General features: G+C 40.1%; 1 protein-coding gene across 14 annotated transcripts in view; it reads right to left on the bottom strand.

Annotated features, from left to right (window-relative positions):
- Window positions 1-26,319, bottom strand: part of LMO7 (LIM domain 7) — a 221,190-nt gene that overhangs the window by 12,785 nt on the left and 182,086 nt on the right. For 8 of the 14 annotated variants that reach the window (XM_040266894.1, XM_040266881.1, XM_040266887.1 and 5 more), the window contains 10 exons: window positions 25,168-25,476; window positions 14,404-14,518; window positions 13,149-13,310; window positions 12,181-12,368; window positions 11,128-11,188; window positions 9,465-9,521; window positions 9,272-9,313; window positions 7,558-7,583; window positions 6,550-6,654; window positions 361-453 (listed from right to left, as the gene is read on the bottom strand). In XM_040266894.1, coding sequence (XP_040122828.1) covers window positions 361-453; window positions 6,550-6,654; window positions 7,558-7,583; window positions 9,272-9,313; window positions 9,465-9,521; window positions 11,128-11,188; window positions 12,181-12,368; window positions 13,149-13,310; window positions 14,404-14,518; window positions 25,168-25,476 — 1,158 coding nt within the window. The remainder of the gene's footprint in view (window positions 1-360; window positions 454-6,549; window positions 6,655-7,557; window positions 7,584-9,271; window positions 9,314-9,464; window positions 9,522-11,127; window positions 11,189-12,180; window positions 12,369-13,148; window positions 13,311-14,403; window positions 14,519-25,167; window positions 25,477-26,319) is intronic. The other 6 variants (XM_040266883.1, XM_040266892.1, XM_040266893.1 and 3 more) reach the window with 3 other exon arrangements.

Here is a 26,319-nt window from a genome sequence, read left to right as displayed (position 1 = left end):
TTCACATTGTTGTATGGAAGAAACCAAGGCCGATAATATGCTCTAATTAAAAATGTTCTAAAAAGATTTAAAAAAAAAAGTTTTATCACAGACAAAATCACATGTGGAGAGTGGAATTGTAACACAGAAAAGGAAGACACACTTAAAGCCTTCTGATAGGATTGCTTAGTGACACAGCAGAGCAACTAGGAGAAAGGCTGAAACATCAAAGCAACATTGTGACAAATCACAGCCTGGTACATTGAGAGAGCGACATAAGTGAATGTGTGGCCAAAGCCATGTGAAACGGGGTAGTTCCATTTTACAGCCACTTTCAGCAACAAGGTAGGGAAGAAAGAAGATGACATGATCCAACACTACCTCATTCAAGTACTTGGAATTCTCTCTCTCAGCCTCCTGCTTAGCCCTCTGCCACTCTTCCCTCAGTTTTTCCTGTTCTCGTTGATATTTTTCCTATAAGATGAGATGGCATATTAATCCATTAATATGCTAATGATATTAAACAATCCCTTATTTGGATTTTGGCCAGTTCTACCCTCTACCTCCATATTTAAAGACAGAGACATTGATTTAACCAATCAGATTTGCATCACTAAAGTAGAAAATAGCTCATATTGAGCTAAAATGCAGATAGGAAAGAGTAGACATGGAGAACTGAACTCATATCCACCTTTCCCCATGGCTGTAATTCATGGAAGCCCCCAGCTAATTGGAAGGGGCACTGAATTACTTTGCAATAGACCGAGCGTACAGTGTATGTCGGTTCAGTTCAGTTCAGTCGCTCAGTCGTGTCCGACTCTGCGACCCCATGAATTGCATCACGCTAGGCCTCCCTGTCCATCACCAACTCCCGGAGTTCACTCAGACTCATGTCCATCGAGTCCGTGATGCCATCCCGCCATCTCCTCCTCTGTCGTCCCCTTCTCCTCCTGCCCCCAATCCCTCCCAGCATCAGGGTCTTTTCCAATGAGTCAACTCTTCGCATCAGGTGGCCAAAGGATTGGAGTTTCAGCTTCAGCATCAGTCCTTCCAATGAACACCTAGGATTGATCTCCTTTAGAAAGGACTGGTTGGATCTCCTTGCAGCCCAAGGGATTCTCAAGAGTCTTCTCCAACACCACAGTTCAAAAGCATCAATTCTTCAGTGCTCAGCTTTCTTCACAGTCCAACTCTCACATCCATACATGACCACTGGAAAAACCATAGCCTTGACTAGATGGACCTTTGTTGGCAAAGTAATGTCTCTGCTTTTGAATAGGCTATCTAGGTTGGTCATAACTTTCCTTCCAAGGAGTAAGCGTCTTTTAATTCCATGGCAATCACCATCTGCAGTGATTTTGGAGCCAAACAAATAAAGTCTGACGCTGTTTCCCCATCTATTTCCCATGAAGTGATGGGACCAGATGCCATGATCTTCATTTTCTGAATGTTGAGCTTTAAGCCAACTTTTTCACTCTCTTCTTTCACTTTCATCAAGAGGCTTTTTGGTTCCTCTTCACTTTCTGCCATAAGGGTGGTGTCATCTGCATATCTGAGGTCATTGATATTTCTCCCAGCAACCTTGATTCCAGCTTGTGCTTCTTCCAGCCCAGTGTTTTGCATGATGTGCTCTGCATATAAATTAAATAAGTAGGGTGACAATATGTGGGTAGGTCCTTACAAATCTACAGACCTCTCATGAATAAGAAAAGCCATGAAATGATGATGCTACATTATCTAAAATTATTTGTTGTTGTTCAATCACTAGTCATGTTTGACTCTTTGCAACCCCACAGACAGGGGTCTCCAGGCTCCTCTGTCCTCCACTATCTCCCAGAGTTTGCTGAAGTTCATGTTCATTGAGTTGGTAATGTTATATAACTATCTCATCCTCTGCCATCCACTTCACTTTTTGCCTGCAGTCTTTCCCAGCATCAGGGTCTTTTCCAATGAGTAAGCTCTTTGCATTAGATGACCAAAATATCGGAACTTCAGCTTCAGCATCAGTCCTTCCAATAGATATTCAGGGTTGATTTCCTTTAGGATTGTCTGGTTTGATCTTGTAGTACAAAAGTTTCTCAAGAGTCTTCTGCAGCACCACAATTCAAAGCATCAATTCTTCTGCGCTCAGCCTTCTTTATGTTCCAACTTTCACATCCGTACATGATTACTGGAAAAACAATAGCTTTGACTATACAGACCTTTGTCAGCCAAGTGATGTCTCTGCTTTTTAATATGCTGCCTAGGTTTGTCATAGCCTTCCTTCCAAGGAGCAAGCATCTTTTAATTTCATGGCTGCAGTCACCATCCACAGTGATTTTGGAGCCCAAGAAAATAAAATCTGTCTCTCGTGGTGGTGGTGGTTTAGTCGCTAACTCGTGTCCATCCGACTCTAGAGACCCCATGGGCTGTAGCCTGCCTGTCAGGCTCTTCTGTCCATGCGAGTCTTCTGGCAAGAATACTGGAGTGGGTTGCCATTTCCTTCTCCAGGGGATCTTCCTGACCCAGAAATTGAACCTGGGCGTCCTGCATTGCAGGCAGATTCCTTACTGACTGAGCTATAAGGGAAGACCCCTGCGAGGGAAGTCACTGCTTCCACTTTTTCTCCTTCTATTTGCCATGAAGTGATGGAATTGCATGCCATGATCTTAGTTTTTTAAATGCTGAGTATCAAGCCAGCTTTTTCACTGTCCTCTTTCACTTTATTTTTTTTTTCCTCTTTCACTTTCATCAAGAGGCTTTTTAGTTCCTCTTCACTTTCTGCCATTAGAGTAGTATCATCTGCATATCTGAGGTTACTGATATTTCTCCCGGCAATCTTGATTCCAACTTGTGATTTATCCAGCCCAGCATTTTGCATGATATACTCTACATATAAGTGAAATAAGAAAGGTGACAATATACAGCCTTTTTGTGCTCCTTTCCCAATTTTGAACCAGTCCATTGTTCCATGTATGGTTCTAAATGTTGCTTCTTGGTCTGCACACAGGTTTCTCAGGAGACAGGTATGGTGGTTTAGTATCCCCATCTCTAAGAATTTTCCACAGTTTGTTGTGATCCATGTAATCAAAGGCTTTCATGTAGTAGATGAAGCAGTAGATGTTTTTGTGGGACTCCCTTGCTTTCTCCATGATCCAATGAATGTTGGCAATTTGATCTCTGGTTCCTCTGCCTCTTTGAAACTGAGCTTGTACATTGGAAAGTTCTTGGTTCACATACTGCTGAAGCCTATCTTGATGGATTTTGAGCATAACCTTGCTAGAATGTCAAATAAGCACAATTGTACAGTAGTTTGAACATTCTTTGGCATTGCCCTTATTTGAGATTGGAATGAAAACTGATGTTTTCCAGTTCTGTGGTGCTGCTGAATTTTCCAAATTTGCTGGCCTACTGACTGCAGCACTTTTACAGCATCATCTTTTAGGATTTGAAAGCTCAGCTGGAATTCTGTCACCTCCACTAGCTTTGCTTGTAGTAATGTTTCCTAAGGCCCACCTAACTTCACACTCTAGAATGTCTGGCTCTAGGTGAGTAACACCATCATGGTCATCTGGTCATTAAGATCTTTTTTGTATAGTTCTGTTCTGCTTCTGTTAGGTCCATATCGTTTCTGCCCTTTAATATGCCCATCTTTGCATGAAATGTTCCCTTGGTATCTTCAATTTTCTTGAAAAGATCTCTAGTCTTTCCCATTCCATTGTTTCCTCTATTTCTCTGCATTGTTCACTAATGAAGGCCTTCTTATCTCTCCCTGCTATTCTATGGAACTCTGCATCCAGTTGGATGTATCTTTCTCTTTCTCCCTTGCCTTTCACTTTTCTTTTCTCAGCTATTTGTGAAATCTCCTCAGACAACCTGTTTGCCTTCTTACATTTTTTTTTCTTTGGGATGGTTTTGGTCACTGCCTCCTCCACAATGTTATGAACCTCTGTTCATAGTTCTTCAGGCACTCTGTCTGTCAGATCTAATCCCTTGAATCTATTTGTCATCTCCACTATATCATCTTAGGGGATTTGATTAAGGCCATACCTGAATGGCCCAGTGGTTTTCCCTACTTTCTTCAACTTAAGTCTGAATTTTGCAATAAAGAGCTTATGATCTGTGAGCCACACTCATCTCCCAGTCTTGTTTTTTCTGACTGTATAGAGCTTCTCCATCTTTGGCTGCAAAGAATATAACCAATCTGATGTCCATGTGTAGAGTCATCTCTTGGTTTATTGGAAGAGGATGTTTGCTATGACCAGTGTGTTCTCTTGACAAAACTCTGTAATCCTTTGCCCTGCTTCATTTTGTATTCCAAACTTGCCTGTTACTCCAGGTATCTCTTGACTTCCTACTTTTGCATTATAATCCCCTATGATGAAAAGGACATCTGTTTTTTTGTGTTAGTTGTAAAAGGTCTTGTAGGTCTTCATAGAAATGGTCAACTTCAGCTTCTTTGGCCTCAATGGTTGGGGCACAGACTTGAAATACTATAATGTTGAATGGTGTGCCTTAGAGACGAATCAAGATTATTCTGTCATTTTTGAGGTTGCCTCCAAGCACTGCATTTTAGACTCTTTTGTTGACTATGAGAGCTACTCCATTTCTTCTAAGGGATTCTTGCTCACAGTAGTAGATATAATGCTCATCTGAATTAAACTCACTCATTCCCATCCATTTCAGTTCGCTGATTCTTAAGATGTCAAAGTTCACTCTTACTGTCTCTTATTTGACCACATCCAACTTAATTTGATTCATGAATCTAACATTCCAAGTTCCTATGCAATATTGTTCTTTACAGCATTGGACTTTACTTTCACCACCAAACATATCCACAACTGAGCACTGCTTCCACTTTGGCCCATCCGCATCATTCTTTCCAGTTCAGTTCAGTTCAGTTCAGTCGCTCAGTCATGTCCGACTCTTTGCGACCCCATGAATCACAGCACGCCAGGCCTCCCTGTCCATCACCAACTCCCGGAGTTCACTCAGACTCACGTCCATCAAGTCAGTGATGCCATCCAGCCATCTCATCCTCTGTCGTCCCCTTCTCCTCCTGCCCCTAATCCCTCCCAGCATCAGAGTCTTTTCCAATGAGTCAACTCTTCGCATGAGGTGGCCAAAGTACTGGAGTTTCAGCTTTAGCATCATTCCTTCCAAAGAAATCCCAGGGCTGATCTCCTTCAGAATGGACTGGTTGGATCTCCTTGCAGTCCAAGGGACTCTCAAGAGGCTTCTCCAACACCACAGTTCAAAAGCATCAATTCTTTGGCACTCAGCCTTCTTCACAGGGCAAAGTCTGGATGGCTCCTTCCAGCTGGTTTATAGATTGTGTGATGTCCTTCGAGTTGCTCACTCTTGACAACTGAACTCGTACAGTGTGATAACCTGTGATTGCACTGTTTTCATCAGTCACATTTTTACAAATAGGTAGACTCATTCATTGGAGAAGGTGATGGCACCCCACTCCAGTACTCTTGCCTGGAAAATCCCATGGACAGAGGAGCCTGGTAGGCTGCAGTCCATGGGGTCGCGAAGAGTCGGACACGACTGAGTGACTTCCCTTTCCCTTTCAGCCTTCTTCACAGTCCAACTCTCACATCCATACATGACCACAGGAAAAACCATAGCCTTGACTAGACGGACCTTAGTTGGCAAAGTAACATCTCTGCTTTTGAATATGCTATGTAGATTGGTCATAACTTTTCTTCCAAGGAGGAAGCGTTTTTTAATTTCATGGCTGCAATCACAATCTGCAGTGTTTCTGGAGCCCAAAAAAATAAAGTCTGATACTGTTGCCACTGTTTGCCCACCTATTTCCCATGAAGTGATGGGACCAGATGGCATGATCTTCGTTTTCTGAATGTTGAGCTTTAAGCCAACTTTTTCACTCTTCTCTTTCATTTTCATCAAGAGGCTTTTTGGTTCCTCTTCACTTTCTGCCCTAAGGGTGGTGTCATCTGCATATCTGAGGTTATTGATATTTCTCCCGGCAATCTTAATTCCAGCTAGTATTTCTTCCAGTCCAGCGTTTCTCATGATGTACTCTGCATATAAGTTAAATAAGCAGGGTGACAATATACAGCCTAGTAACTGTCCTCAGCTCTTCCCCAGTAGCATATTGAACACCTTCCAACCTGGGGAGCTCATCTTCTGCCATCATATCTTTTTGCCTTTTCATACTGTCCATGGGATTCTCCAGGCAAGAACAGTGGAGTGGGTTGCCATTTTGTTCTCCAGTGGACGAGATTTTGTCAGAACTCTTCACTGTGACCCATCCACCTTGGGTGGCCCTACGCAGCATGGCTCATAGCTTCATTGAGTTATGCAAGCCTCTTCAGGCACGGTGATCCATGAAGGTGGCTAAAAATATACCCAGGGACTAATAAATAATTTAAAAAAGATGACTCTAGAACTTTTCAAAAACAGAAAAGTATTTCATACAAAACATGCTACATATCAAAACATTTGTTAATTACGAGGTTATTGGCTTTTCATTTTTCCAGCTGCTTAATACCAGTTGCCACTGAGCAGGAGAAGCTCTTAGAGCAAATGTAGTTCCTGCTGATCCACTCTACTTCGCTCTACCTGCAGCAGTCGGTCCTGCTCCTTCTGCCATCTCTCCTGCCGCTTCCGTTCCTCCTCTGGATCCCAGGCCCAGCGACTTGGGGCACTGATGGTTGGGACTGGAAGCTGCCAGGTTATAAGAGAAGAAGTGCAAACCAAGAAGAATATGTTATTTCATGAAGTCATCTACTGAAGTACTTTTGCATACATGAATTATTCAGATCACCCTTGGCCTACGCTGTACCAAAGGAGAATGGGCTTTATATTTCAAAGTAGGTCTCTTACCATAAATGGAACTCACCTAAGAAACAGAAAGAGATTCACAAACATAGACAACAGACTCCTGGCTGCCAGCGGGGAGGGGGATGGGGAAATGGGTGAGTACTGGATTGGGAGTTTGGGATTAGAAGATGCAAAGTGTTTTATATAGAATGGATAAACAAAAAGGTTTCATTGTATAGCACAGAGAACTATATTCAATATCCTGTAATAAATCATAATGGACAAAATATAAAAAAGAACATATATTCATATAACTGAATCACTTTGCTGTACACTGGAAATCAACACAATATTATAAGTCAACTATACTTCAATTACAGAGAAGGCAATGGCACCCCACTCCAGTACTCTTGCCTGGAAAATCCCACGGACGGAGGAGCCTGGTAGGCTGCAGTCCATGGTATTGCTAAGAGTTGGACACGACTGAGCGACTTCACTTTCACTTTTCACTTTCATGCACTGGAAAGGAAGGAAATGGCAACCCACCCCAGTGTTCTTGCCTGGAGAATCCCAGGGATTGGGGAGCGTGATGGGCTGCTGTCTATGGGGTTGCACAGAGTTGGACATGACTGAAACGACTTAGCAGCAGCAAACTTCAATTTAAAAAAAGGTCTTTTCATGTTGGAAAAGTCATTCCTGGATGAACTCTCACGCAGCTTAAAGTAACAATAAGTGATGCTACTGTGCACTAGTTCAGTCCCACCCAAGCCTCCTAGTTTATTCCAAAACCAAACGAAGACTACTTACATCAGGAACCACAGAATCGGAGCTTCCTGTGTTACAGTGTGTGAGCAAGGAAAGAATAAAAAAAACAATGTAAGTCTTCATTTCTATGAAATAATTCCCTTCAGAAAATCATATCACTAAGCTGGTTCTATGCCAGTATACTAAGTGACATCAGTTGTTTTCAAACAACAGTAAGCTTCTCTCTTTAGTTCCATCTGCTTGTTACTTATCTTCAGAATTCAAAGCCAGTGAAAAAGATCACAGTGAATGCCCAAGTTACAGCCCAGCTCGAGGTGCTAGGGCAGAGATACTGGTATATTTCTAAGGGGTTTCAGGGTTCTTTTATTAATAGGGTGAATAATACCTCATAGCCTAATAGAAAAAATTAAATTTCAAATATTACAACATCTATAGAACCCAATTTTTTTACTTGTTGCTATTAATTACACTGTGACAGGTGTAAGTCACATTTTTCAGGACTTATTGCCAATGAGCTACTTTTCTGAAATAAGTCACCAACAAACATGTTCATGAAATATTTCCCTTTCCTTGCCTATTATTCGAAACACAAAGATTCAGACTTCACGTGTAAACTTATGGGCAGAAGGTCATTCTTTTTATTCTTAGGGGACCTACATAACTGTGTTTGCCTGAATATAGTACAATGATTATAAACATGTAAGCAAATTTCATAAAATACAGTCTCGTATTGTATTTTTTCATTTTTCCTGAAACCTCAGCTCTCAGATTATTCACTTACACAACAAAATTTTACAGAAAACTGCTTTGAGATTTAGGAAAGTATTCTTCCCTAAAATAGTCTGTTGAAGAAAAGGGAGTGAAAATTACCATAGAGAAAGAAAAGGAATTGCTTTATTTTAGCCAATTTGAACTAGGAGTATCATATGTTTTCAATTAAATTACCACAGAAAAATCAGAGTTGAACAAAAAATGTCAAACCCACTAAGGATACTGACACAAATAGACCCTTGCACATGCATAGCTGGTAAGCTAGTTCTATTTATGATTGAAAAGAGATCTTAATTCATCAAAAGTGCCTAGAAGGAGATTAACACAAAATACACAGATCCCGTAAGTATCATGTTATAAGGCAAGTTTGTAAATATTATGGATAATCTTAAAAGTAAGAAACAATGACATTTTAGACACCAACAGCACACTCCCTATTGACTGTGCCATTGTATCTCAAATATTGGATATTACTTTTAAGTTCTTGATTGCAAAACGCAGAGTTCAAACTGCACCCATGAGACAGAGCATGAGAGAAACGTGAACGGGGAGGAAAAGCCACATGCAAAGCACCCTGTGAAGCAGCACTGCCCGACTACACCAACACAGGGAATGTCAAAGCACACTCGCTGACAGGTGTGTCCAAAATTTACTTTTAATTTACTTCAACGTCAACATAGCAGTCCTAGTAACACTCCAAAGCCATCATCCTAATGGCACTCAACGATTCTGCTCTTTATTCAGAGCATTCTCCATAACCCCAAATTTGATGTTTTAGGAGTTGGCCAATTGCATGTTGGTGTAATCCAGTAGTACGCAATTTGTAGGAAGCAGTAAAGCATACATGAAATTTCTCATTTCTCACTGTCACCCAGTGGCAAGAAGTGTGTGTTTAAACAGCATCTCAATTTTTTTTTAATTAAAAAAAAAGAAAAACAAAAAACAAACTTAAGAGGTATACAAAGGACACGCAAAGACCCATTACCACAGAGGTAGACCCATGAACTGTAAGAAAAGCCTGATGATCCTAGGGAAAGAATGGAAATGGGTTATGTTGCTTGGTCATAATGATGGCCGAATTGAAGAGGCTCAGTGCCGAGCACCACAGGCTATCAGGAGAGAGTGGAAAGTGGGAACAATTCCATGAAAGTACATGAATTGTTAGCTTGGCAGTTTACCTTGTTCAAAAAACTGTGATCGCCTTTTTAAGTTTTTCAAAGAAATAGGTTCAGAGGCTAGTTGAAAAATACAAAAAACAAAAAAGTATATCAATATCATGTCATTCATTTTAATCTCTCACCACTGGAAAACTAAATGATACTTGATACATTTTTCCAATCTGTAGCAATATTATTTTTCAAGTGACAAAACTGATAGCTATAGAAGATAGGGGTTATTTCAATGCACAAAGACATACATAGTTTTAGTAGTCTATAACTACGTTCAAATTAGTAACAGGAACTAATATTTTGATTAATAAATTTTAGCAGCTAGCATCATAGTTTCATAGAAGCCAAAGTACTATCTTCCATGCTAGATCACACAGCTTTAGGGAAATGGAAATTAAATTTTTTTGCTTAGGCTTATCATTTCAAATTCTCAAGTACAAGAAGAACTGCTTGTAACTAAGAGTTTCATAATACATAGAAGTTTTTAAAAAGGAACTAAAAAAATGGATAGAACAAGAAAATAAAAAATATCCAGAGAACAATCTGTTTTTAAAGCTATAATTAAAACATTCTTCTTAACTAGGCTTCTCTGGTGGCTCAGATGGTAAAGAATCTGCCTGCAGAGTGGAAGACCTGAGTTCAGTCCCCGCGTCAAGATCTCCTGGAGAAGGGAATGGAAACTCACTCCAGTATTCTTGCCAGGAGAATTCTATGGACAGAAAAGCCTGGTGGGCTAAGTCCGCCGGGTGCAAAGAGTTGGACACAACTGAGCAACAGACTATTTTGCTCTAGTTTCCAAGATCTTATAGCCATTAACTTTAAAAAGGAAAAAAAGCAAATGGAGTCACTTCCAGCTATCATAAATTAAATACAAAGATAAATAATCAATAAAGGAAGGGAAATTTATAAACTTGGTTTGACTTTGACATCAGATAGTATGCATTGACAAATGCAGACTCTAAATCACCAAACCACTGAGAAAGTCCAGCCCTGTGCCTGGCAGCCTAGTTTCATGCTAAGAGAAGCTTCGACTTCTTTGAGTTTCTCCCTGCCTATATGGACCAGATCTTTCTTATTTCCTTTGTCTGCCTAAGGCACAGCACACAGAATGTGGTGGCTCAGCTATCTGCAGATAACTGAACAGGACAGGAGAAGGAAAGGAGTGGTAACTCCATACTACAAAGTTTCCCTAGATGCTGTATGTCTGCTTTTTCATTACAAATGGGTATTTTTTTTCCTAACAATCGTTATTTCCACTGGCATTTCCCTATTTCTAGGAGCTTCCAAGTTTGACCTCTTGACAACAATTAAGGGGGAAAGGAAACCTCATGCATTATTTCATAGTTAACTAAGACTCCCCTTGCCAGCACACCATAGCAAGAAGGTTGATGGCCTCCAGAAAACCAGTCTTTCTTATTTGGATTAGACACATACACGCTCAGAGCTCCTGCAGAGGCTGCCAAAGCTTTGTTTGCAGTTCCTGGACTATTCAACATTGGAACTGAACGCCCTCCCACCTGGCTGCAATTGGATCTGTATGCCAACCTTTGAGTTTCAACTTGCACTGGATCAGTTTTGCTTTCACTCACAGATATTAAGTTTTATAATAGCAGGACTTGAGTGTAGTGACTTTTCCTATATTTTAAATGTAAGTTATAATGGTAATGTTTACCTTTTGATTCAAAAGTACTGCTTTCATCACGAATTCCATTGATTTCTTTTGATTCAGTATTCTAGAAAGGATAAAAATGGCAGTTAACATTCTCTCCAGTTGGACATTAGGCTTAAATAATCCATTTCTCATCAGTAAACATATCTGCTAACAAGATGAGCTTTTCAGGATATTAATATATTCCTTATAGCCTTTTACATATAATAGAAATGTAATTTTTTCATTGTTTTTTAGGAGCTGTGGAAAATTAATGACTAACTGCAAGCATGAATGGCTTTAAGTTCGACCAGTCATTAATTTTCCAAGAAACATGATGGGCTAAATAACCATTTGTCCATTTGCTTTATGTTTGTAAATAAGCAACACAGTCATATAGAACCCTCTAACATTTAAACCTTTCTTATACAAGGTTGCAGAATCTCCTTATTAGACAAAGGGAAGCATCTTGGGATGACAACAATTATATCTAGGGAGTCAATGTAAACACATTTATTTGAAAATTTAAATTATTACTTTGATACTTAGAAAAATGCTTACATTCTAATTAATCAATTTTAATCAATTAATGTAACTACACATCTCTTAACTACATATGTAATTCTACCCATCAAATTCACGCACACAAGAACTAAAACTGCTTCATGAGGTTTTTAAATTGCACACACTTACTATACTTATTTTACCAATGAAGACTAAGGAAAGCATAGGAAAGTTATAGCATATAATTCTACATAATTAACTTCTTCACATTCACAACGATCTGAGGGATGGGTATAATGATGAACGGTTGGTAAGAAACACCTACAAAAGATCACTGTGGGATCTTTAGATTATTTTCATTATATAACTCACTATTACTCATAATTATTCATGAGTAATGCCTTATGATTTTCAAAGATATATTTTACTCTCATGACTATAAATTACCTTATTAATTATCTATTTTTTAAAATAGCATCAAAATTGTTCAAAGAAAAACTCCTCCCCCACCTCCAACACACTTCGTATAGTTGCTTTGCTCTACCCAATACTAACGCTTCTCAAAATACTTACAGAACTCTGGAGGCTTTCTGAGAAATCGGTTGTTATTGACAGATTTGAAGCTTTGTCTGAGCTGTAAATTCCGGAAGTGGCATCAATCCACTTTGTTTCAGGTGAACCTATAATTTTGGTAGCCATACTGGTGAGATTGAGGGTTTTATGCCGTGTAAATGGCAGGGAAGTCTGGTCTTTGCCCCAATCTGATTGTCACATGAAGATCAAGAAATGAGTACACATAAATGTAGAAGTGGAGAGAACAAAGTTACTGAAATGTACACATAAAACACACACACACACAAGACAAATAAATCAGACAGTATGTGAAAGAAATGAAGAGTTTTAGGCCTTTTACCACCAGATAGCCTTCCAAAACCAGAGGGTTAGAGCATGTTAATAATGAAAAGACTGGCAAATTTGCTGAATCTTTCTGTAAACCAGGACTGGATATTATATTTTGATATCCTAAGTTGGTAGGTCTGGGAAAGCTTAATGCCCTTCCCCATCTAACTTCGACAATTAAGAAACACAATGATGAAATGTACATGGAAAGTTCCTTGAGAGTCAACAACTGGGATACTGACCTACTGTGTTCTTTCTTATACCAGTTACAGTCAGGATGCTGTAGAGGAAGTGAAACCACGGTATAATTCTTAATATTCAACATCAGCATATAACTCCCAAATGCAGACACAATTACAAGACCTTTCAGTTGCTATCTGCATTCAAAGCCAGTTCAGCACATCAGTCAGTCAATAAATCATGTAGAATTCAGTAAATTTGCTAGTGAAAAGTTTTCAGACAGAACATCCAAAGAAATATCATTCAAGACGTTTCAACATAACCACAAACATTTTTCAGCCAAAAAACAAAAAAGTGAAATGGAGAGAGAAAAAAATGTTATTGAAGCAAGCTGTTATAACCACTTGCCAAAGACCAGCTCCCAGTTTAGAAAGCCAAACACAGTGGGATAACCAACTCACCAGACTTTCCATAGCGCCTGATATCCATAACTAGGCTCCCAGTTTCCTGGGCCTTAGCCATGGTTTCCTCCCACTCTTTTGTGTCCTTATATGAAAACCTGGTGTTGTTGATAGCAATAATTTCATCATCTACCTGTAGCTGAGAAAATTCTGCTGGGCTACCTAAACAAAGCAAAATAAATGAAACCACCAATGAAAAATAAAAACATGTTCTACTAGTCACTGCTCATTTAAATTAAGGAAAACAATGACTTCTTAACCTCATCTAAGCATTTCTCATATCTTTCAGTTGCAGAAGAGTCACAGAATTTCTTAAAGTATCAAATATTTGAGTAGCTACAAAATTACAAGGCAACCAAAGGCATTTTTTAAAATTCTATGGTATGTATGTTTCTAAGCATTTAAAGGAGAAATGATAAAGTCATCTGTTCAATAAAATTGCTTTATTAACCTAAGAAGAAAAATTTTAATTATGTTTAAATTAAAAACATTAAGTATATATTGTACTTGAGCTGAGCTTCCAAAGTCAGATGGGCTCTGGAATAGGGAGGAGAAAAAAAAGGTCACTTAAAATGCCTTAAAAATTACTACCTATCATTATCTAATTAAATCACCCTTGGAATCTCAAAGAAATAACCAGAGTGAGTATGCATTTTTATATAGCTAAAACTTGCAAATGAGGAACTTTTGTATTGAGGAACATATTGTATATACAATAGCTTTCATTTTAATTTCAGGTCTTGTAATATTTTGCCAAGAGTTCCTGGGCCTAATTTGGAATAATCCTGGTTGGAGGAGGGGCAATCCTTTTTGTAAAAGTCCTGAAACATCCTCTGGGGTCCATGGACAACAGATCCATTAGATGCTCAGAAAATATTGATGATATATAGTACTTATATACCCACCAGAAACACAAGGACAGTTCTTTCTGGATCTTCAATTTGGTAGTTTGCTAGTATTTCCAAATATTAAGTCTAAAATTTTGATAAATGAATTCTGTAACACTCACAAAATTACGACTCTTCAAAACTAAAATTAACTAGGCAAGATCAAATAATATGTAATTCATAACTCCATTAGTCTCCAGGAAGAAGACATATCTCTTCACTTTACTGCTGTATTTTTCACGTGTGTTTTCTCCTCCTCTTTCAAATAAGCACATTTCTGGGCAGGGGGAGGGGGTGGGAGGGGGACATTGAACAGCAAAAGACAACAAACAAGAAAACACTACAGTAGAGCAAAATCTATGATTTACCTGCTTCAACTGATGCTATGAAGATCCTGGAAAAAGCCCATTTTACTGTAAACCCAAAGTCAAGACTGCTCCCAGGCGTCTGGTTTATGCTGATTCTCATATCACTGAACTGATCCTGAAAACAAACATGAAACGGTGGGATCAAGTGTCCCTGGCACCCACATGGAGGAAAGTCTATCTGCCAAAGAAGGGAGGCTGTGTGCAGGGCACACTGGAATTATTTCATGATAAACCAGAAACACCATTCTTCTCCCCCTTGGGTTTGGTAAAACTTTCATTTACATAAATATTTCTCAGTTTATTATTTTCTGCTAAAATAAGGGAAATCTTCATATCTATGGCTATTGTTCTTTGCATGAATACTATAAATCAGTCGATTTATATGATAAAGCTTAGACTTTTGCTCATCATACACTTAAGCCTCAGTTATAGACCATTTGTTGTTACCCAGGAATGGAGTTGACTGAGAAGATATAGCATATATATATATATATATATATATACACACATATATACACTACACACACACACACATATACACACAATGGAATATTATTCAGCCATGAGGAAAAGGATATCCTGCCATCTGGAACAATATGGAAGAAACTTGAGGACATTATGCTAAAGTGAAGTAAGTCAGACAAAGGAAGACAAGTACATGTGATATCACTTATATGTTGAATCTCAAAGCCAAACTCATAAAACAGGGAGTAAAGTGGTAGTTACAAGGGGATGGGGGTGAGAGGAAAGAACAGATGGTGTTTAAGGGTACAAACTTGTAATGAACAGTAAAATGAGCCCTAGAGATCTAATACACAGTACTGTGACTATAAATAATATCTTATTATAATCAAACTTGCTAAGAGACTAGAATTTCCAACCATAAAGAGAAAAGATAATTATGTAATGTGAGAGATGTTAATTATCACTACAATGGCAATCACATTACAATATATAAATGTATCAAATTAACATGCTGTTCTTTCAAAATTTACCTATTCTATCTAAGCAGTTCTGCTTTAGATACATGGCAACAAAATGCCATCTTTGAAAATGCAAAAAAGATTTAAATCACTTATTTTTAAAATTTCACCATACTTTAAAAAACTACCTCGAGCATTTAACATATTTAGCTGAAAAATTTTGAGGGTTTGTAGACACAAATTCAGCAATCAGAATCACTTTTCTAGGAGTGGTACTGTTCCCTAATAGGAATCTCTAAGTCTGCCAAGACATTTTTGCTTCTCCTACTGCTTCATGAAGAGGTAGTGGTAAAAGCTACTTATGCTGCAAAATGCAGAACTAGGTCAACCCCGAGGAACCACTAGTAAGATGCCAAGAGGGCCCCCGAGACAGCATGAGCTCCAGGCCACAACCTCCTTGAAGTAACAGCAGCTCACAAGCACAAGAGCCTCTTGGACAGCTGGTAGACCTTTATTCCCATCTCCAGTACAGTCCATGGCAACAAATTCTCAGTAAGCCATTCTCCAAAAGAAATGTTTTCAGTTTTACAGTATACTATGTTTGTGAAAAATTTAATTAACTTCCATAATTTATATTTTTTGTTTGGGGTAAAACCAGACATAAATTTGAGCGTTTGTTTCCCAGATCAGTGTTTCCAGGTTTGATTCACAATTATCAAGAACTTAGACTTAATTGTTTAAAAAGAAAAATTCCTCTTAAAGTCGCTTTATTTTCCAGGAAAAACCTATAACTTCTTGTGGGGGCCTAAATGGGAAATCTTTAAAAAGAAGGGCTAGCTTTGCAGTTTAGAGCTAAGACGGCACCTGGAGGAAGAGAGGGGGGCGCGGCCTAAGTTGTTTGTCAAAACTTTTGAGTGGCTCTCTTGATTTCCATGCAGGTAGACAGCGCGTGATCACCAGAGACTCCTGTTATAATGATGGCACATGACGATTTGACCTTTAACGTGATTGGTGCGACTATGGATAGTCCCTCGCAAACCCCCCCTGCTTGCCTTTATAAGTCTGGAGCTTGCGGCAATAAAGCGGAACTGCTTCGAGGGAACCCCTGTCGCATCTGATTGTCTCTCGCTCTCCGAGGGGCTGGGTTGGCGGACAGCAGGCTCACCTCTCCTCGGGACCCCTCGTCTTTGCCTAGGGAAGTTCCACTGCCTCTCTCTTTCTGCGGAGTGCCCCCCCCCGCAACTTCTCAATTTTAATTTGGCAGTTAAATCCAGACCTAGGACCAGTGGGCAATTCACAAATTTTTGTACCTTTAAAATAAGTTTAAAAGTCAGGTGACTATATTCTAAGAAAAACTGTGATATTACATATGAATAAGAAGGAAGACAAGAGAGGCACTGAATAAAGGCTCGAGAATTTACTGTATTATATGGACATGAGAAGTGCTATAACAATATACACTTACTCATTTGTTCAACATACATTTATTGTGCATCTATTCTGATTAAAACACTGAGGAAATAAAGATGAATTAGGCATAGTCCTGCTGCTGCTGCTGCTAAGTTACTTCAGTCGTGTCCAACCCTCAGCGACCCCATGGACTGCAGCCTTCCAGGCTCCTCTGTCCATGGGATTTTCCAGGCAAGAGTACTGGAGTAGGGTGCCATTGCCTTCTCCGAGGCGTAGTCCTAGGTCTCAAGAAATAATTACTGACTTTTCAAGAGTGGGTACAGAATTTTTTAAGAAAAAAAAAAAAAAAAACCAGTGTAGCTAATAATATAGAAACTTTTTTTTCATCAGACATCATATAAAGCGGTTGAAATATGGGAACTGAGATGTAGGTAGTGAGAATACTCATTAATTATCAGCCTGATGGATACCAATCTCTGGAATATAATAAAACTCTGCTATGAATAGAAAAAATTACTGGTTAGTTCTACTCCTTAACCAAAACCAACACACACTTAAATTAGAGATGACTCAATGAAAATAAGTGGTCATCTTCACCACTCTTACCCCATTCCACTCCTCCATATTCTGACCTAAAGCCAATTAGAGTGCAGAATCTATTGCTATATAAGGCCACAGAGACAAACCATGGATTAGAAATTCCAAGATACTAACTCAGGTTTTTTATATCTTGAAGAATAAAAGCCAGGACAGAGTTTTAATAAATAGTTCCAAACTACAATAAAGAATTCTTTGTGGGCAAGAGTAAGTGAATAGTATCCTGTTTGGTGGAACAGGATAAAAGAGAATGAGCTTAAGCCATAGATGGAAGAGCCTCACAATTGTATTCGACCAGAAGAATTGTCTTCTAAAGGACTGCTCTTACCCTGGAGCTAAATCTCTACTTGAGCATAATAAAAGGGCAGATGACCACCTCTCTGAAACAGTTAACAGAGGAGGTCAGCCTCATTGTGGCCACAGTCTGGCAGCCTGTTCTGTGGGTCCTGGGCATACACACAGACAAAGGAGAGAGAACCAATTACAGGTTTATTTCTGTCAACAGCCAGGTAGCCTCAGGCATTTCACTGAGTCTGGCAGAGACTTTCCTCTCACAATGGCATTGATTTTTAAGCTTTCTGTTTCCAAAACCCTATTTTCCCATGCAGACCATCTTCCTCTCAAAACCTATACAGAAAGGATTAAAGTGGGTGGTCGCGGTTCGAGGAAAGGGCCCCATAGTCCCCTCTTGCGTGGCTTCCTCCTATGATAGTCACTGTGGCATGTCTGTGGAATCCTGGGTTCTTGAATTAGATTATCCTTGAGACTTTTTGTAAGTAAGGTGGCTTTCCCTGGTGGCTCAGATGGTAAAGAATACGCCTGCAATGTGGGAGACCCGGCTTTGATCCTTGGGTCAGGAAGATCCACTGGAGAAAGGAATGGCTACCTACTCTCTCTTCTTGCCTGGAAAATCCCATGGACATAGGGGCCTGGAGGGTTACAGTCCATGGAGTTGCAAAAAGTCAGACATGATTGTGCAACTAACATACCTCTATAATTACAGTCAAGCATAATCCATTCAACTCTGATTTCACTTAGGATTTGTGCCTCCTGGTTTTTCTCATGAGAAATATGCCATGTGAGGATTCTACAAAGGGTCCAAGTTTCGCAAGATGATGTGGGAATTTCCTTTTGAACTGGATGGAACCAGGAATATACATTATTGGGGGAAATCTAGAGTCTCGATGACTGAAAAAGAACCATGCCAAGTGGTGAGAGTTGCCCATTTTGGTAAAGATAGAGTACAATTACCAACATATCAGCATCTAAAATAAAAATAACTTTCCTCAATTTAAACAGAAATATACACTTTCTAATTTCTCCTCATTCTTCTCAACCTCTTAGTCGTCTGACATTCTCTAGACATTTTTATTCGTTATTTTTATTTTTGCCTGTGCTGGGTCTCCCTTGCTGTGTGGGCTTTGCTCTAGTTGCTGTAAGCAGGGGCTGCTTGAGCTTCTCTTATTGTGGAGCATGGGCTCTAGGGTTCCCGGATTTCATTAGTTTTGTCACATGGGCTCAGCAGTTGCAGCTTGCAAGCTCTAGAGCACAGGCTCAACAGTTGTGGTGCACGGGTTGCTCTGGGACATGTGGGATCTTCCTGGATCAGAGATCGAACCCATGTTTCCTGCACTGGCAGGAGCCACCAGCGACGCCCAGAAATACAGACTTCAAGCGGAGATTTTTAAACAAAAATATGATTATCTGGCATAGCCATGAGCAGATTTTTATGAGATCTAATGAATTAACAGGGCTTCCCTGATAGCTCAGTTGGTAAAGAATCCACCTGCAATGCAGGAGACCCTGGTTCGACTCCTGGGTTGGGAAGATCTGCTGGAGAAGGGGTAGGCTACGTACTCTACTATTCTTGGGCTTCCCTTGAGGCTCAGGTAGTACAGAACCCACCTGCAACACGGGAGACCTGGATTCGATCCCTGGGTTGGATTCTAGTATCACCACAGATGGAAAGTAATGAACAGCAGGGTCAGCCTTATATACTAACAAGTCAGATGGGCATTCTCAAACTTTCTTGATCAGATAAACATGTTCACTTAAAGAAAGCCTACTTAAATCAATAAAACAAAAATACACTAAAAGTAGATTTAGGCTGTAAAATCATAAATGACAAAGGAAATAAACAATCTTTGATGTTGGCTACACAGTTCTTTCATGTCTTTTTTCATGGTCTTAGTGGATGAGAACGTTGTGAAAGTCGCTCAGTCGTGTCCGATTCTTTGCCACGCCATGGACTATACAGTCCATGGAATTCTCCAAGCTAGAATATTGGAGTGAGTAGCCTTTCCCTTCTCCAGGGAATCTTCCCAACCCAGGTCCCCCACATTGCAGGCAGATTCCTTACCAGCTGAGCCACAGGAAAGCCATAGTGAGTAGCCCTCAAATCATGGCGCAGCTCATCCTTCACCGAAGATGAGTCTATATCTACCTTCTCCCCTTCTCCATGATCCACTCCACGGAAGCAGGTGATCCTGCCAGCTCTCCCACTTGACTCAACCCATTCCCAAGCTTCTCTCTTATTACCTACCAAATCCATTCTCGGCCCTCATCCCATCAGGCACTACCAGCTCCTCTTGCTTTCAGGAAGCAACCTTCCATGTCTCCCACTATTCTCCTTCCTCTTGCCTCTCTCCTCCATCCCTCTGGCCACCTCCTGCTTTCATTCGTATGTCCCTCTTCTTTCTAGTTTCCTTTGGCTGCTGCTCCTCTTCCCCAGGCAGTCTCCCACTTTCCTGACCACTTGTTTTCCTGAGTAAACCTCATGCGTTGTCATCAATTATTACCTAAGTCCAACACATTCAAAATTATTCCTCCCTAAACCTGCTCTTCTACCTCTTGTTTTTCACATATGGGTTAATTATATCACTATTTAGCCAGATGCCCAAGTTAGAAACATCAGGTTCTTTCTGGGCCTCTTCCTCCTTCCTCCCCCTAACTGCTCCCCAGGCTACCTCTACACAATGGGCCCCCCACAATCCATCACACACATGCACTTAATAAAGTGTTAGCAAGGCCACAAGCCATAAATCTACCTTGAATATCCCATCCTTCCATCCTCCTTTAAGCTCATCTTAACTCAGGTCATAGTTTCCCTCTAAACTGCCGTGGGTAACCTTCTAATTGGCTCTCCTGCCTCCAGCTTTTCCTTCCTCCCGTCTTCCCCACAGCTGCCTGAACTTTAGTTACAGAAAATGCCAATTATTATATCACACTCTATTTAAAAGTTTCTGATAGGTCCTTATAACCTACTGCGTAGATTTCAAAGTCTGCATCTCAGAATTATATTCAACTGGGCTAAGTTTTAATAAATATCTACCTTCTTTCAAAATAATTTTAAGGATGATTTTCTCTTTATGAACCAGAAGATATTTCAGTCCACACTGGCTCTAAATTCTAAACACATGGCGATGTTAAAATAAGTCAACATTTGGTGTTTTAACTAGAAACAAGGTTCTTTTCCAATTTAAGCATGTCACATTTCAAAAAAATAAATTAGGGTCAGAGAAATTGCAACTGTGGCCTAAGAATCTAACCAGCCTGGGGCATGTTACATAACTTTCAAATCTCAAGTATTTCACTGGTAAAAGTGAGGATAATACCACATACTTTGCTAAATTATTGAGGGGATTAAATGAAACATTTAAAAGGTGCTAAGGCACATAGGTGATGCCTATTAATTATCTTCTTTTTCCCATGGAAACAATGTTATACATGGTAATATATGCTGCTTAGACCATTTCCAGAACAACAAAAGAAATCCCTATTTAATTCCCGCACACATGGCCCTAAAGCTACTATACTAGAACTCGGTCAGCGTTCAGCAAACACTTACAGATGCAGGCACTGCACTACCAGCGAGCAAAATAGACTTGCTTCCCACCTTTAGATAGATTAGGGTCCAGTGAAGGTGACAAACAGGTAAGATGAACAGGAGGAAGCTGTGAGAAGGTTAAACCCTGGGTACTCTTAAAAGAGGCACTATTGTAGACTTGGGCATCAGAAGTGTAAAAAGCTTCCTTCCCTCCACATGTATTTATCATCCTGATTCTGGGTTCTGATCTAATAATCTGGAGCAAAGGTCCTGGAACAAGGATTTGGTTGAGATTTGAGAGCAGAGGGCTCGGACAAGACAGAAAACAAGACAAAAACCCGGGCAACACCCTTCTGCAGGGGAAAGGCACATATGCAAGGCAGTCGGAGCAGGCTGGAGGACTCAGAGCCACACTGCTTCCTCTTGCCCTGGGTTCCCCTGAGAATTGCCCTGGCAGCCTGGATTGGCAAGGGAGAAGGAAAAAGAAGCAACCCATAACAGAAGTAGAGGAGAAAGGGAAAGAGAGCGAAATAAAACTCCAGATCAGCAATGGAGATGAGAAAGAAATTCCTGAGCAGATTTTTAAAAAGGTCATTACGTTCTTCCTTTGTTAAGTCTTTGCTCTTTATGCTATGAACTCCCTTCTTACCATAATTCTGTGACAGGCTACTAGCCCATTTCTGCCCTTAGATTTCACCTCCTTAAAATAATATTCTAGAACATCACAGTGCTCACATTCCTATAATACCCCTTAACCCTAAAATTCCCACATTAAAGAACCTATAAGGACCTAAATTATCTGCTGGATCAAATTCATACTTCAGTCTAGTCATCAAGGCCTTGAATGCAATTCAACTCAGTAAACACTTAAGTGACAACTATGGGTAAAAGCCAAAAAGTGAAAAAAATGAAAGTGTTAGTCGCTTAGTCATGTCTGACTCTTTGCGATCCTATGGACTGTAGCCCGCCAGGCTCTGTGTCCATGGAATTCTCCAGCCAAGAATACTGGAGTGGGTAACCATTCTCTTCTTCAAGGAATCTTCCCAACCCAGGGATCAAACCAGGGTCTCCTGCATTGCAGGCAGTCTGAGCCAGCGGGGAAGAATACCAGTGAAGAAGAAACAAACATATGGACAAGAAAAAAATTCAGTGAATGAAACTTTCAAGGGAAAAAATTCAGTGAATGAAACTTTCAAGGGTGAAAAATTCAGTTCCAACAAGGGGGAGGAAACAGACATCTTGACCTGCGAAGGAACCAACCCTCTGGGCTTTGAAGGAACAGGAGACTTTAAAACACGGAGATGACTGAAATGAACATTTTAAAATAGGGCAACAATAAGAACAAAAATACGTGTGATGTGCTCATGAAAGTAAATGGTGTGTTTCAGAGAAGTCAAGCAGTCTCATGTGAAGAGCTTTCAGCTACTTCCCCTCTCTTTCTCACAACACAAGGTGGTGTAGGCAACCTTGAGTCAATGGCCTAAGTTCAAATCCTGACTCCATCACTCCATACCCTGTGTGGAGGTGGACAAGTATCACGACCACTTCATGCCTCAATTTCCACAGCGACAAAACAGCAATAAGAGGTTCACTGTGAAGATTCAAAAAATCATTCCGTGCTAAGCCTACTGACATGACAAGCATTCAGTAAACATGAGCTGTGCCAGGGCTACAAAGAGAATTTGGGACCAGTCAGGAGGGACCTCAGTGTTCCCGAGTGCTCTGAACTTCACTGAAGGAATCATAGCGGGCCACTGGGGGCTTTGAAGCAGAGAAATTAGCCAGTCCAGCCTGGCACCATGCAAATTAATCTGGGGCCAGCCTTGTGTAGGAGGCATAAAGATCTGTGACTATTTTACAAAGTGTTTGCATTAATGAGGGAAAGGGCCGGAACTAGGGTAGCAGAAGCAAGGATAGAAAAGGGTAACAACATCAAGAGAGATGCTGCAGAAAGACAGGAAAGGATACTGCCCGCACACATGTAGTAAAGGAAGAAGACCTGAAGAACACTCTTTTACAAAGCTACCAAGGTGTCTACCTGAAACCAACAGAATACTGCAAATTAACTACACTTCAGTTAAAAGAGAAAGACATCTCAGTGTTCAGCCAGACACTACTTTTTATTTTTCTCTACTCTGAACTCCTAGAATTGGATAATTTGCAGGCGTGTTGCATACGCCCATGCCATACTGGTCCTAGGCTGTTCTGTGCATTCCCCACCCTTTTCCCAGATCAGCAAGTGCCCTCTGAGTGATAAGAGCAGGACAATGCTACACAAGTCACTTTCCTCAGAGTGTGGAAGTGGACACATCAAGCATCTCCAGAACAGGCAAGGGATCATATAACATAGACGTCTGGTCAAGAATTCCAACTGCTCCACTTATTAATTCAAGCCTAATTTTGCCTGGTAGCATTCCACTTCAAGTTGGGTGACTAAAAGGCATAAACGCGCTAATGATGAAACCTGAAACCATGCCATGGTAACTCAGGTTCCTCTGAACTGCTCTGACCTAGAACACACACCCACACTTAGGCTTCTTCTTAATCCATGGATGCAGCTAGTCACCTGTCACCCTAAGGGAGCTGCCATCCCTGAGCACACAGGACAATAATCAGGCTGCTTCGTGGGATTTGCTATTTGAAAAGAGGACGGCAAACAGGCAAGTCCATAAAACAAAAGGCACCTTGCTCTCTCTCTATTATTCATCCACTGGCACCTTATGATCCCCAAGTATAACAGAGGCTATTCTTCTCATCCATTGAGACTTATGATGTTAATTACATATTGCCAGTTCTTTAAAATGGAAGTTAAAACATAATTTACAACCAGTGATTTTTTAGCAACCTGAAGAAATTGCTTTAGATACATTTGTAAATACAGATAGAAAAACTGGAAGAGATATACCTAAGCGTCAAAGAATCTCTCTAAATGATGGGCTTACCAAACCATTTTTCTTGTGTATATTTTCCTACATTTCCAAATTTTCTCAAGCACAGAGTCTTTTATAATCATGAAGAGATAAAGCTTACTCTAAACTTGTAAAGCTTTGCTATAGTGATAAAAATGAATGATACTAAAATACACTATGTCATATTTTACACAAAGGCATTTCATTACTATAACTTAGGCCACATTATATACTTGATGATGTGCCCTGGAAAATATACACTCTAGTAAGGTATCTTTAGGCTAGACTAAGTCACAGAGCCATAAAAGCACCTCCACACTAAAGGCTTCATACAACTCTCAAATTGCTTAATGAAGGCTTTTTCCAAAAGAGAAAAGTTTCTTTCGGTTCTCTAGACAAGCAACAGGGCCTCCCAGGTGGCGCTACTGGTAAGAACCTGCCTACCAATGCAGGAGACCTAAGAGAATTGGGTTGGATCCCTGGGTCAGGAAGATCCCCTGGAGGAGGCAATCCACTCCAGTATTCTTGCCTGGAGAATCCCATGGACAGAGGAGCCTGGCGGGCTACAGTCCATGGGGTCACAAGAGTCAGACACGACTTAGCAACTAAACCACCACCACCACACTTTTCATATGGTAGAAAAAGAAGTGCCATGTCCTTACAGGCCAGTCCCTCTCATACGTATCAATTTCTCCTTGTGGTTAAGTTCACTTTCCTGAGAAGCGGCTTTTATTACCCATTTAACTACTAGACCTGCATCTAAAACCCCCTGAGGAACCCTTGCACGTGAACCTGGACTGATGAGCACCAGCAGTGCAAGTCAACAGCTGCTGGAGTGGGGAGTAGGGAGCGAACCCAGCCTAACCAGAGGGAGATTGGTCCCAAAAGTCTCCATACACCCATATCAGAAGGGTCACCTGGATCTATCACAGAGCTGGAAGAGATCTACCTCCTCCAAGATCTGTTGAAAATAAAATGCAACATCGATTTCTACATTATCAGTCAAGGCTGTCATGCCCAGAGGTGAGAAATATGGTTTCCTGATTTAAATCCTTTAGTTTTTAAGCAGCAGGTTATTAAAAAGCCTTTCCAAACTCACCTGTGATCTGGGGACCTCTGCCTGTGGTGAGCTTCTCCCTTCTCCAAGCTCAGATGTTAAATCAGGGCTAGATTTTGAAGACAATGTGTCTTTAGAAGTGGCAGCCTGATCCTGGGAAAGAGATGAGTAGCGGGGTGTAGGAGAGGGCAATCGCATCACACTTTCTCTGGGCGCTTCGGCCTCTCTTTCACTGGATGAGCCAGACGCAAGCTGGCTTGTGTCAGGTCTTTGCACAGAGATGCTGATCGAACTGCTCTGGGTTCTCTTAACGCCTTCTATGTCTCCATTATACTTCCAAGCATCATCCATCTAAATAAGAAACATCATTGTAAACTTGCTGTTCTGTTAGATTTCTATTTTAAAGTATATACATTAGATTAATATTTTAAAGTAACAAAAGTAACATATAGCTCCCACAGCAAAGCAGCTACTACTAAAAGCCTGCAGGAGCATGTTCTTTGACACTAACAGATATGCGCATATGAAGTGGGAGGAACAGTTGATTTTATGGAAGTGTTTCTATTATAAACAGACCTTTAAAACATGCTTTGCTCATTTATATTACTCCAGGTCAACAGACAGAAATCTAAACTAGTTCAGTTGAATACTCCACACTATGGATATCTATAATTTATTCACTTGATTATGCTTCAATGCCATTTAAAGTGTGCCCAAGATATTACACATACCAGCATGTTTATTTTTATAGCATAAATTCCTAAAGGTAAACTTAACCAAAGAATATATGTGTAATATAACTTTTGTATACACACACACACACACATATATATCTTTTAAAACTGTAACGATGCACTCCCAAATTAACGTGTAAGAATGTCAGTATCTCTGCATCCTTGTCAACACCACACATTCTGAACGTTTTAAATCTTTGTCATCTCATGGGTAAAAAGCTGTACAGTTCATGCTTGCTCTAATAAGACTACACATGCTTCTGTGTGCTTTATGTAACCAACCTTTCAAAGTCCCTCTCCCTTGAACTGGCCATTCATTTATATATCCACTTTTCTACTATTTATCTTTTCCTTATCAATTTGTAGGAGCATTTTAAATCTTAGGGATATTAAACCTATATATAAAATACATTTTACTAATATTTTTCTGAGCCTATATAAGTGTAGTCTTTTGACTACA

The sequence above is a fragment of the Oryx dammah genome, unplaced genomic scaffold, assembly GCF_014754425.2.
Source record: "Oryx dammah isolate SB20612 unplaced genomic scaffold, SCBI_Odam_1.1 HiC_scaffold_24, whole genome shotgun sequence".
Taxonomy (NCBI): domain Eukaryota; kingdom Metazoa; phylum Chordata; class Mammalia; order Artiodactyla; family Bovidae; genus Oryx; species Oryx dammah.
This window is presented reverse-complemented; position numbering and strand designations above follow the sequence as displayed.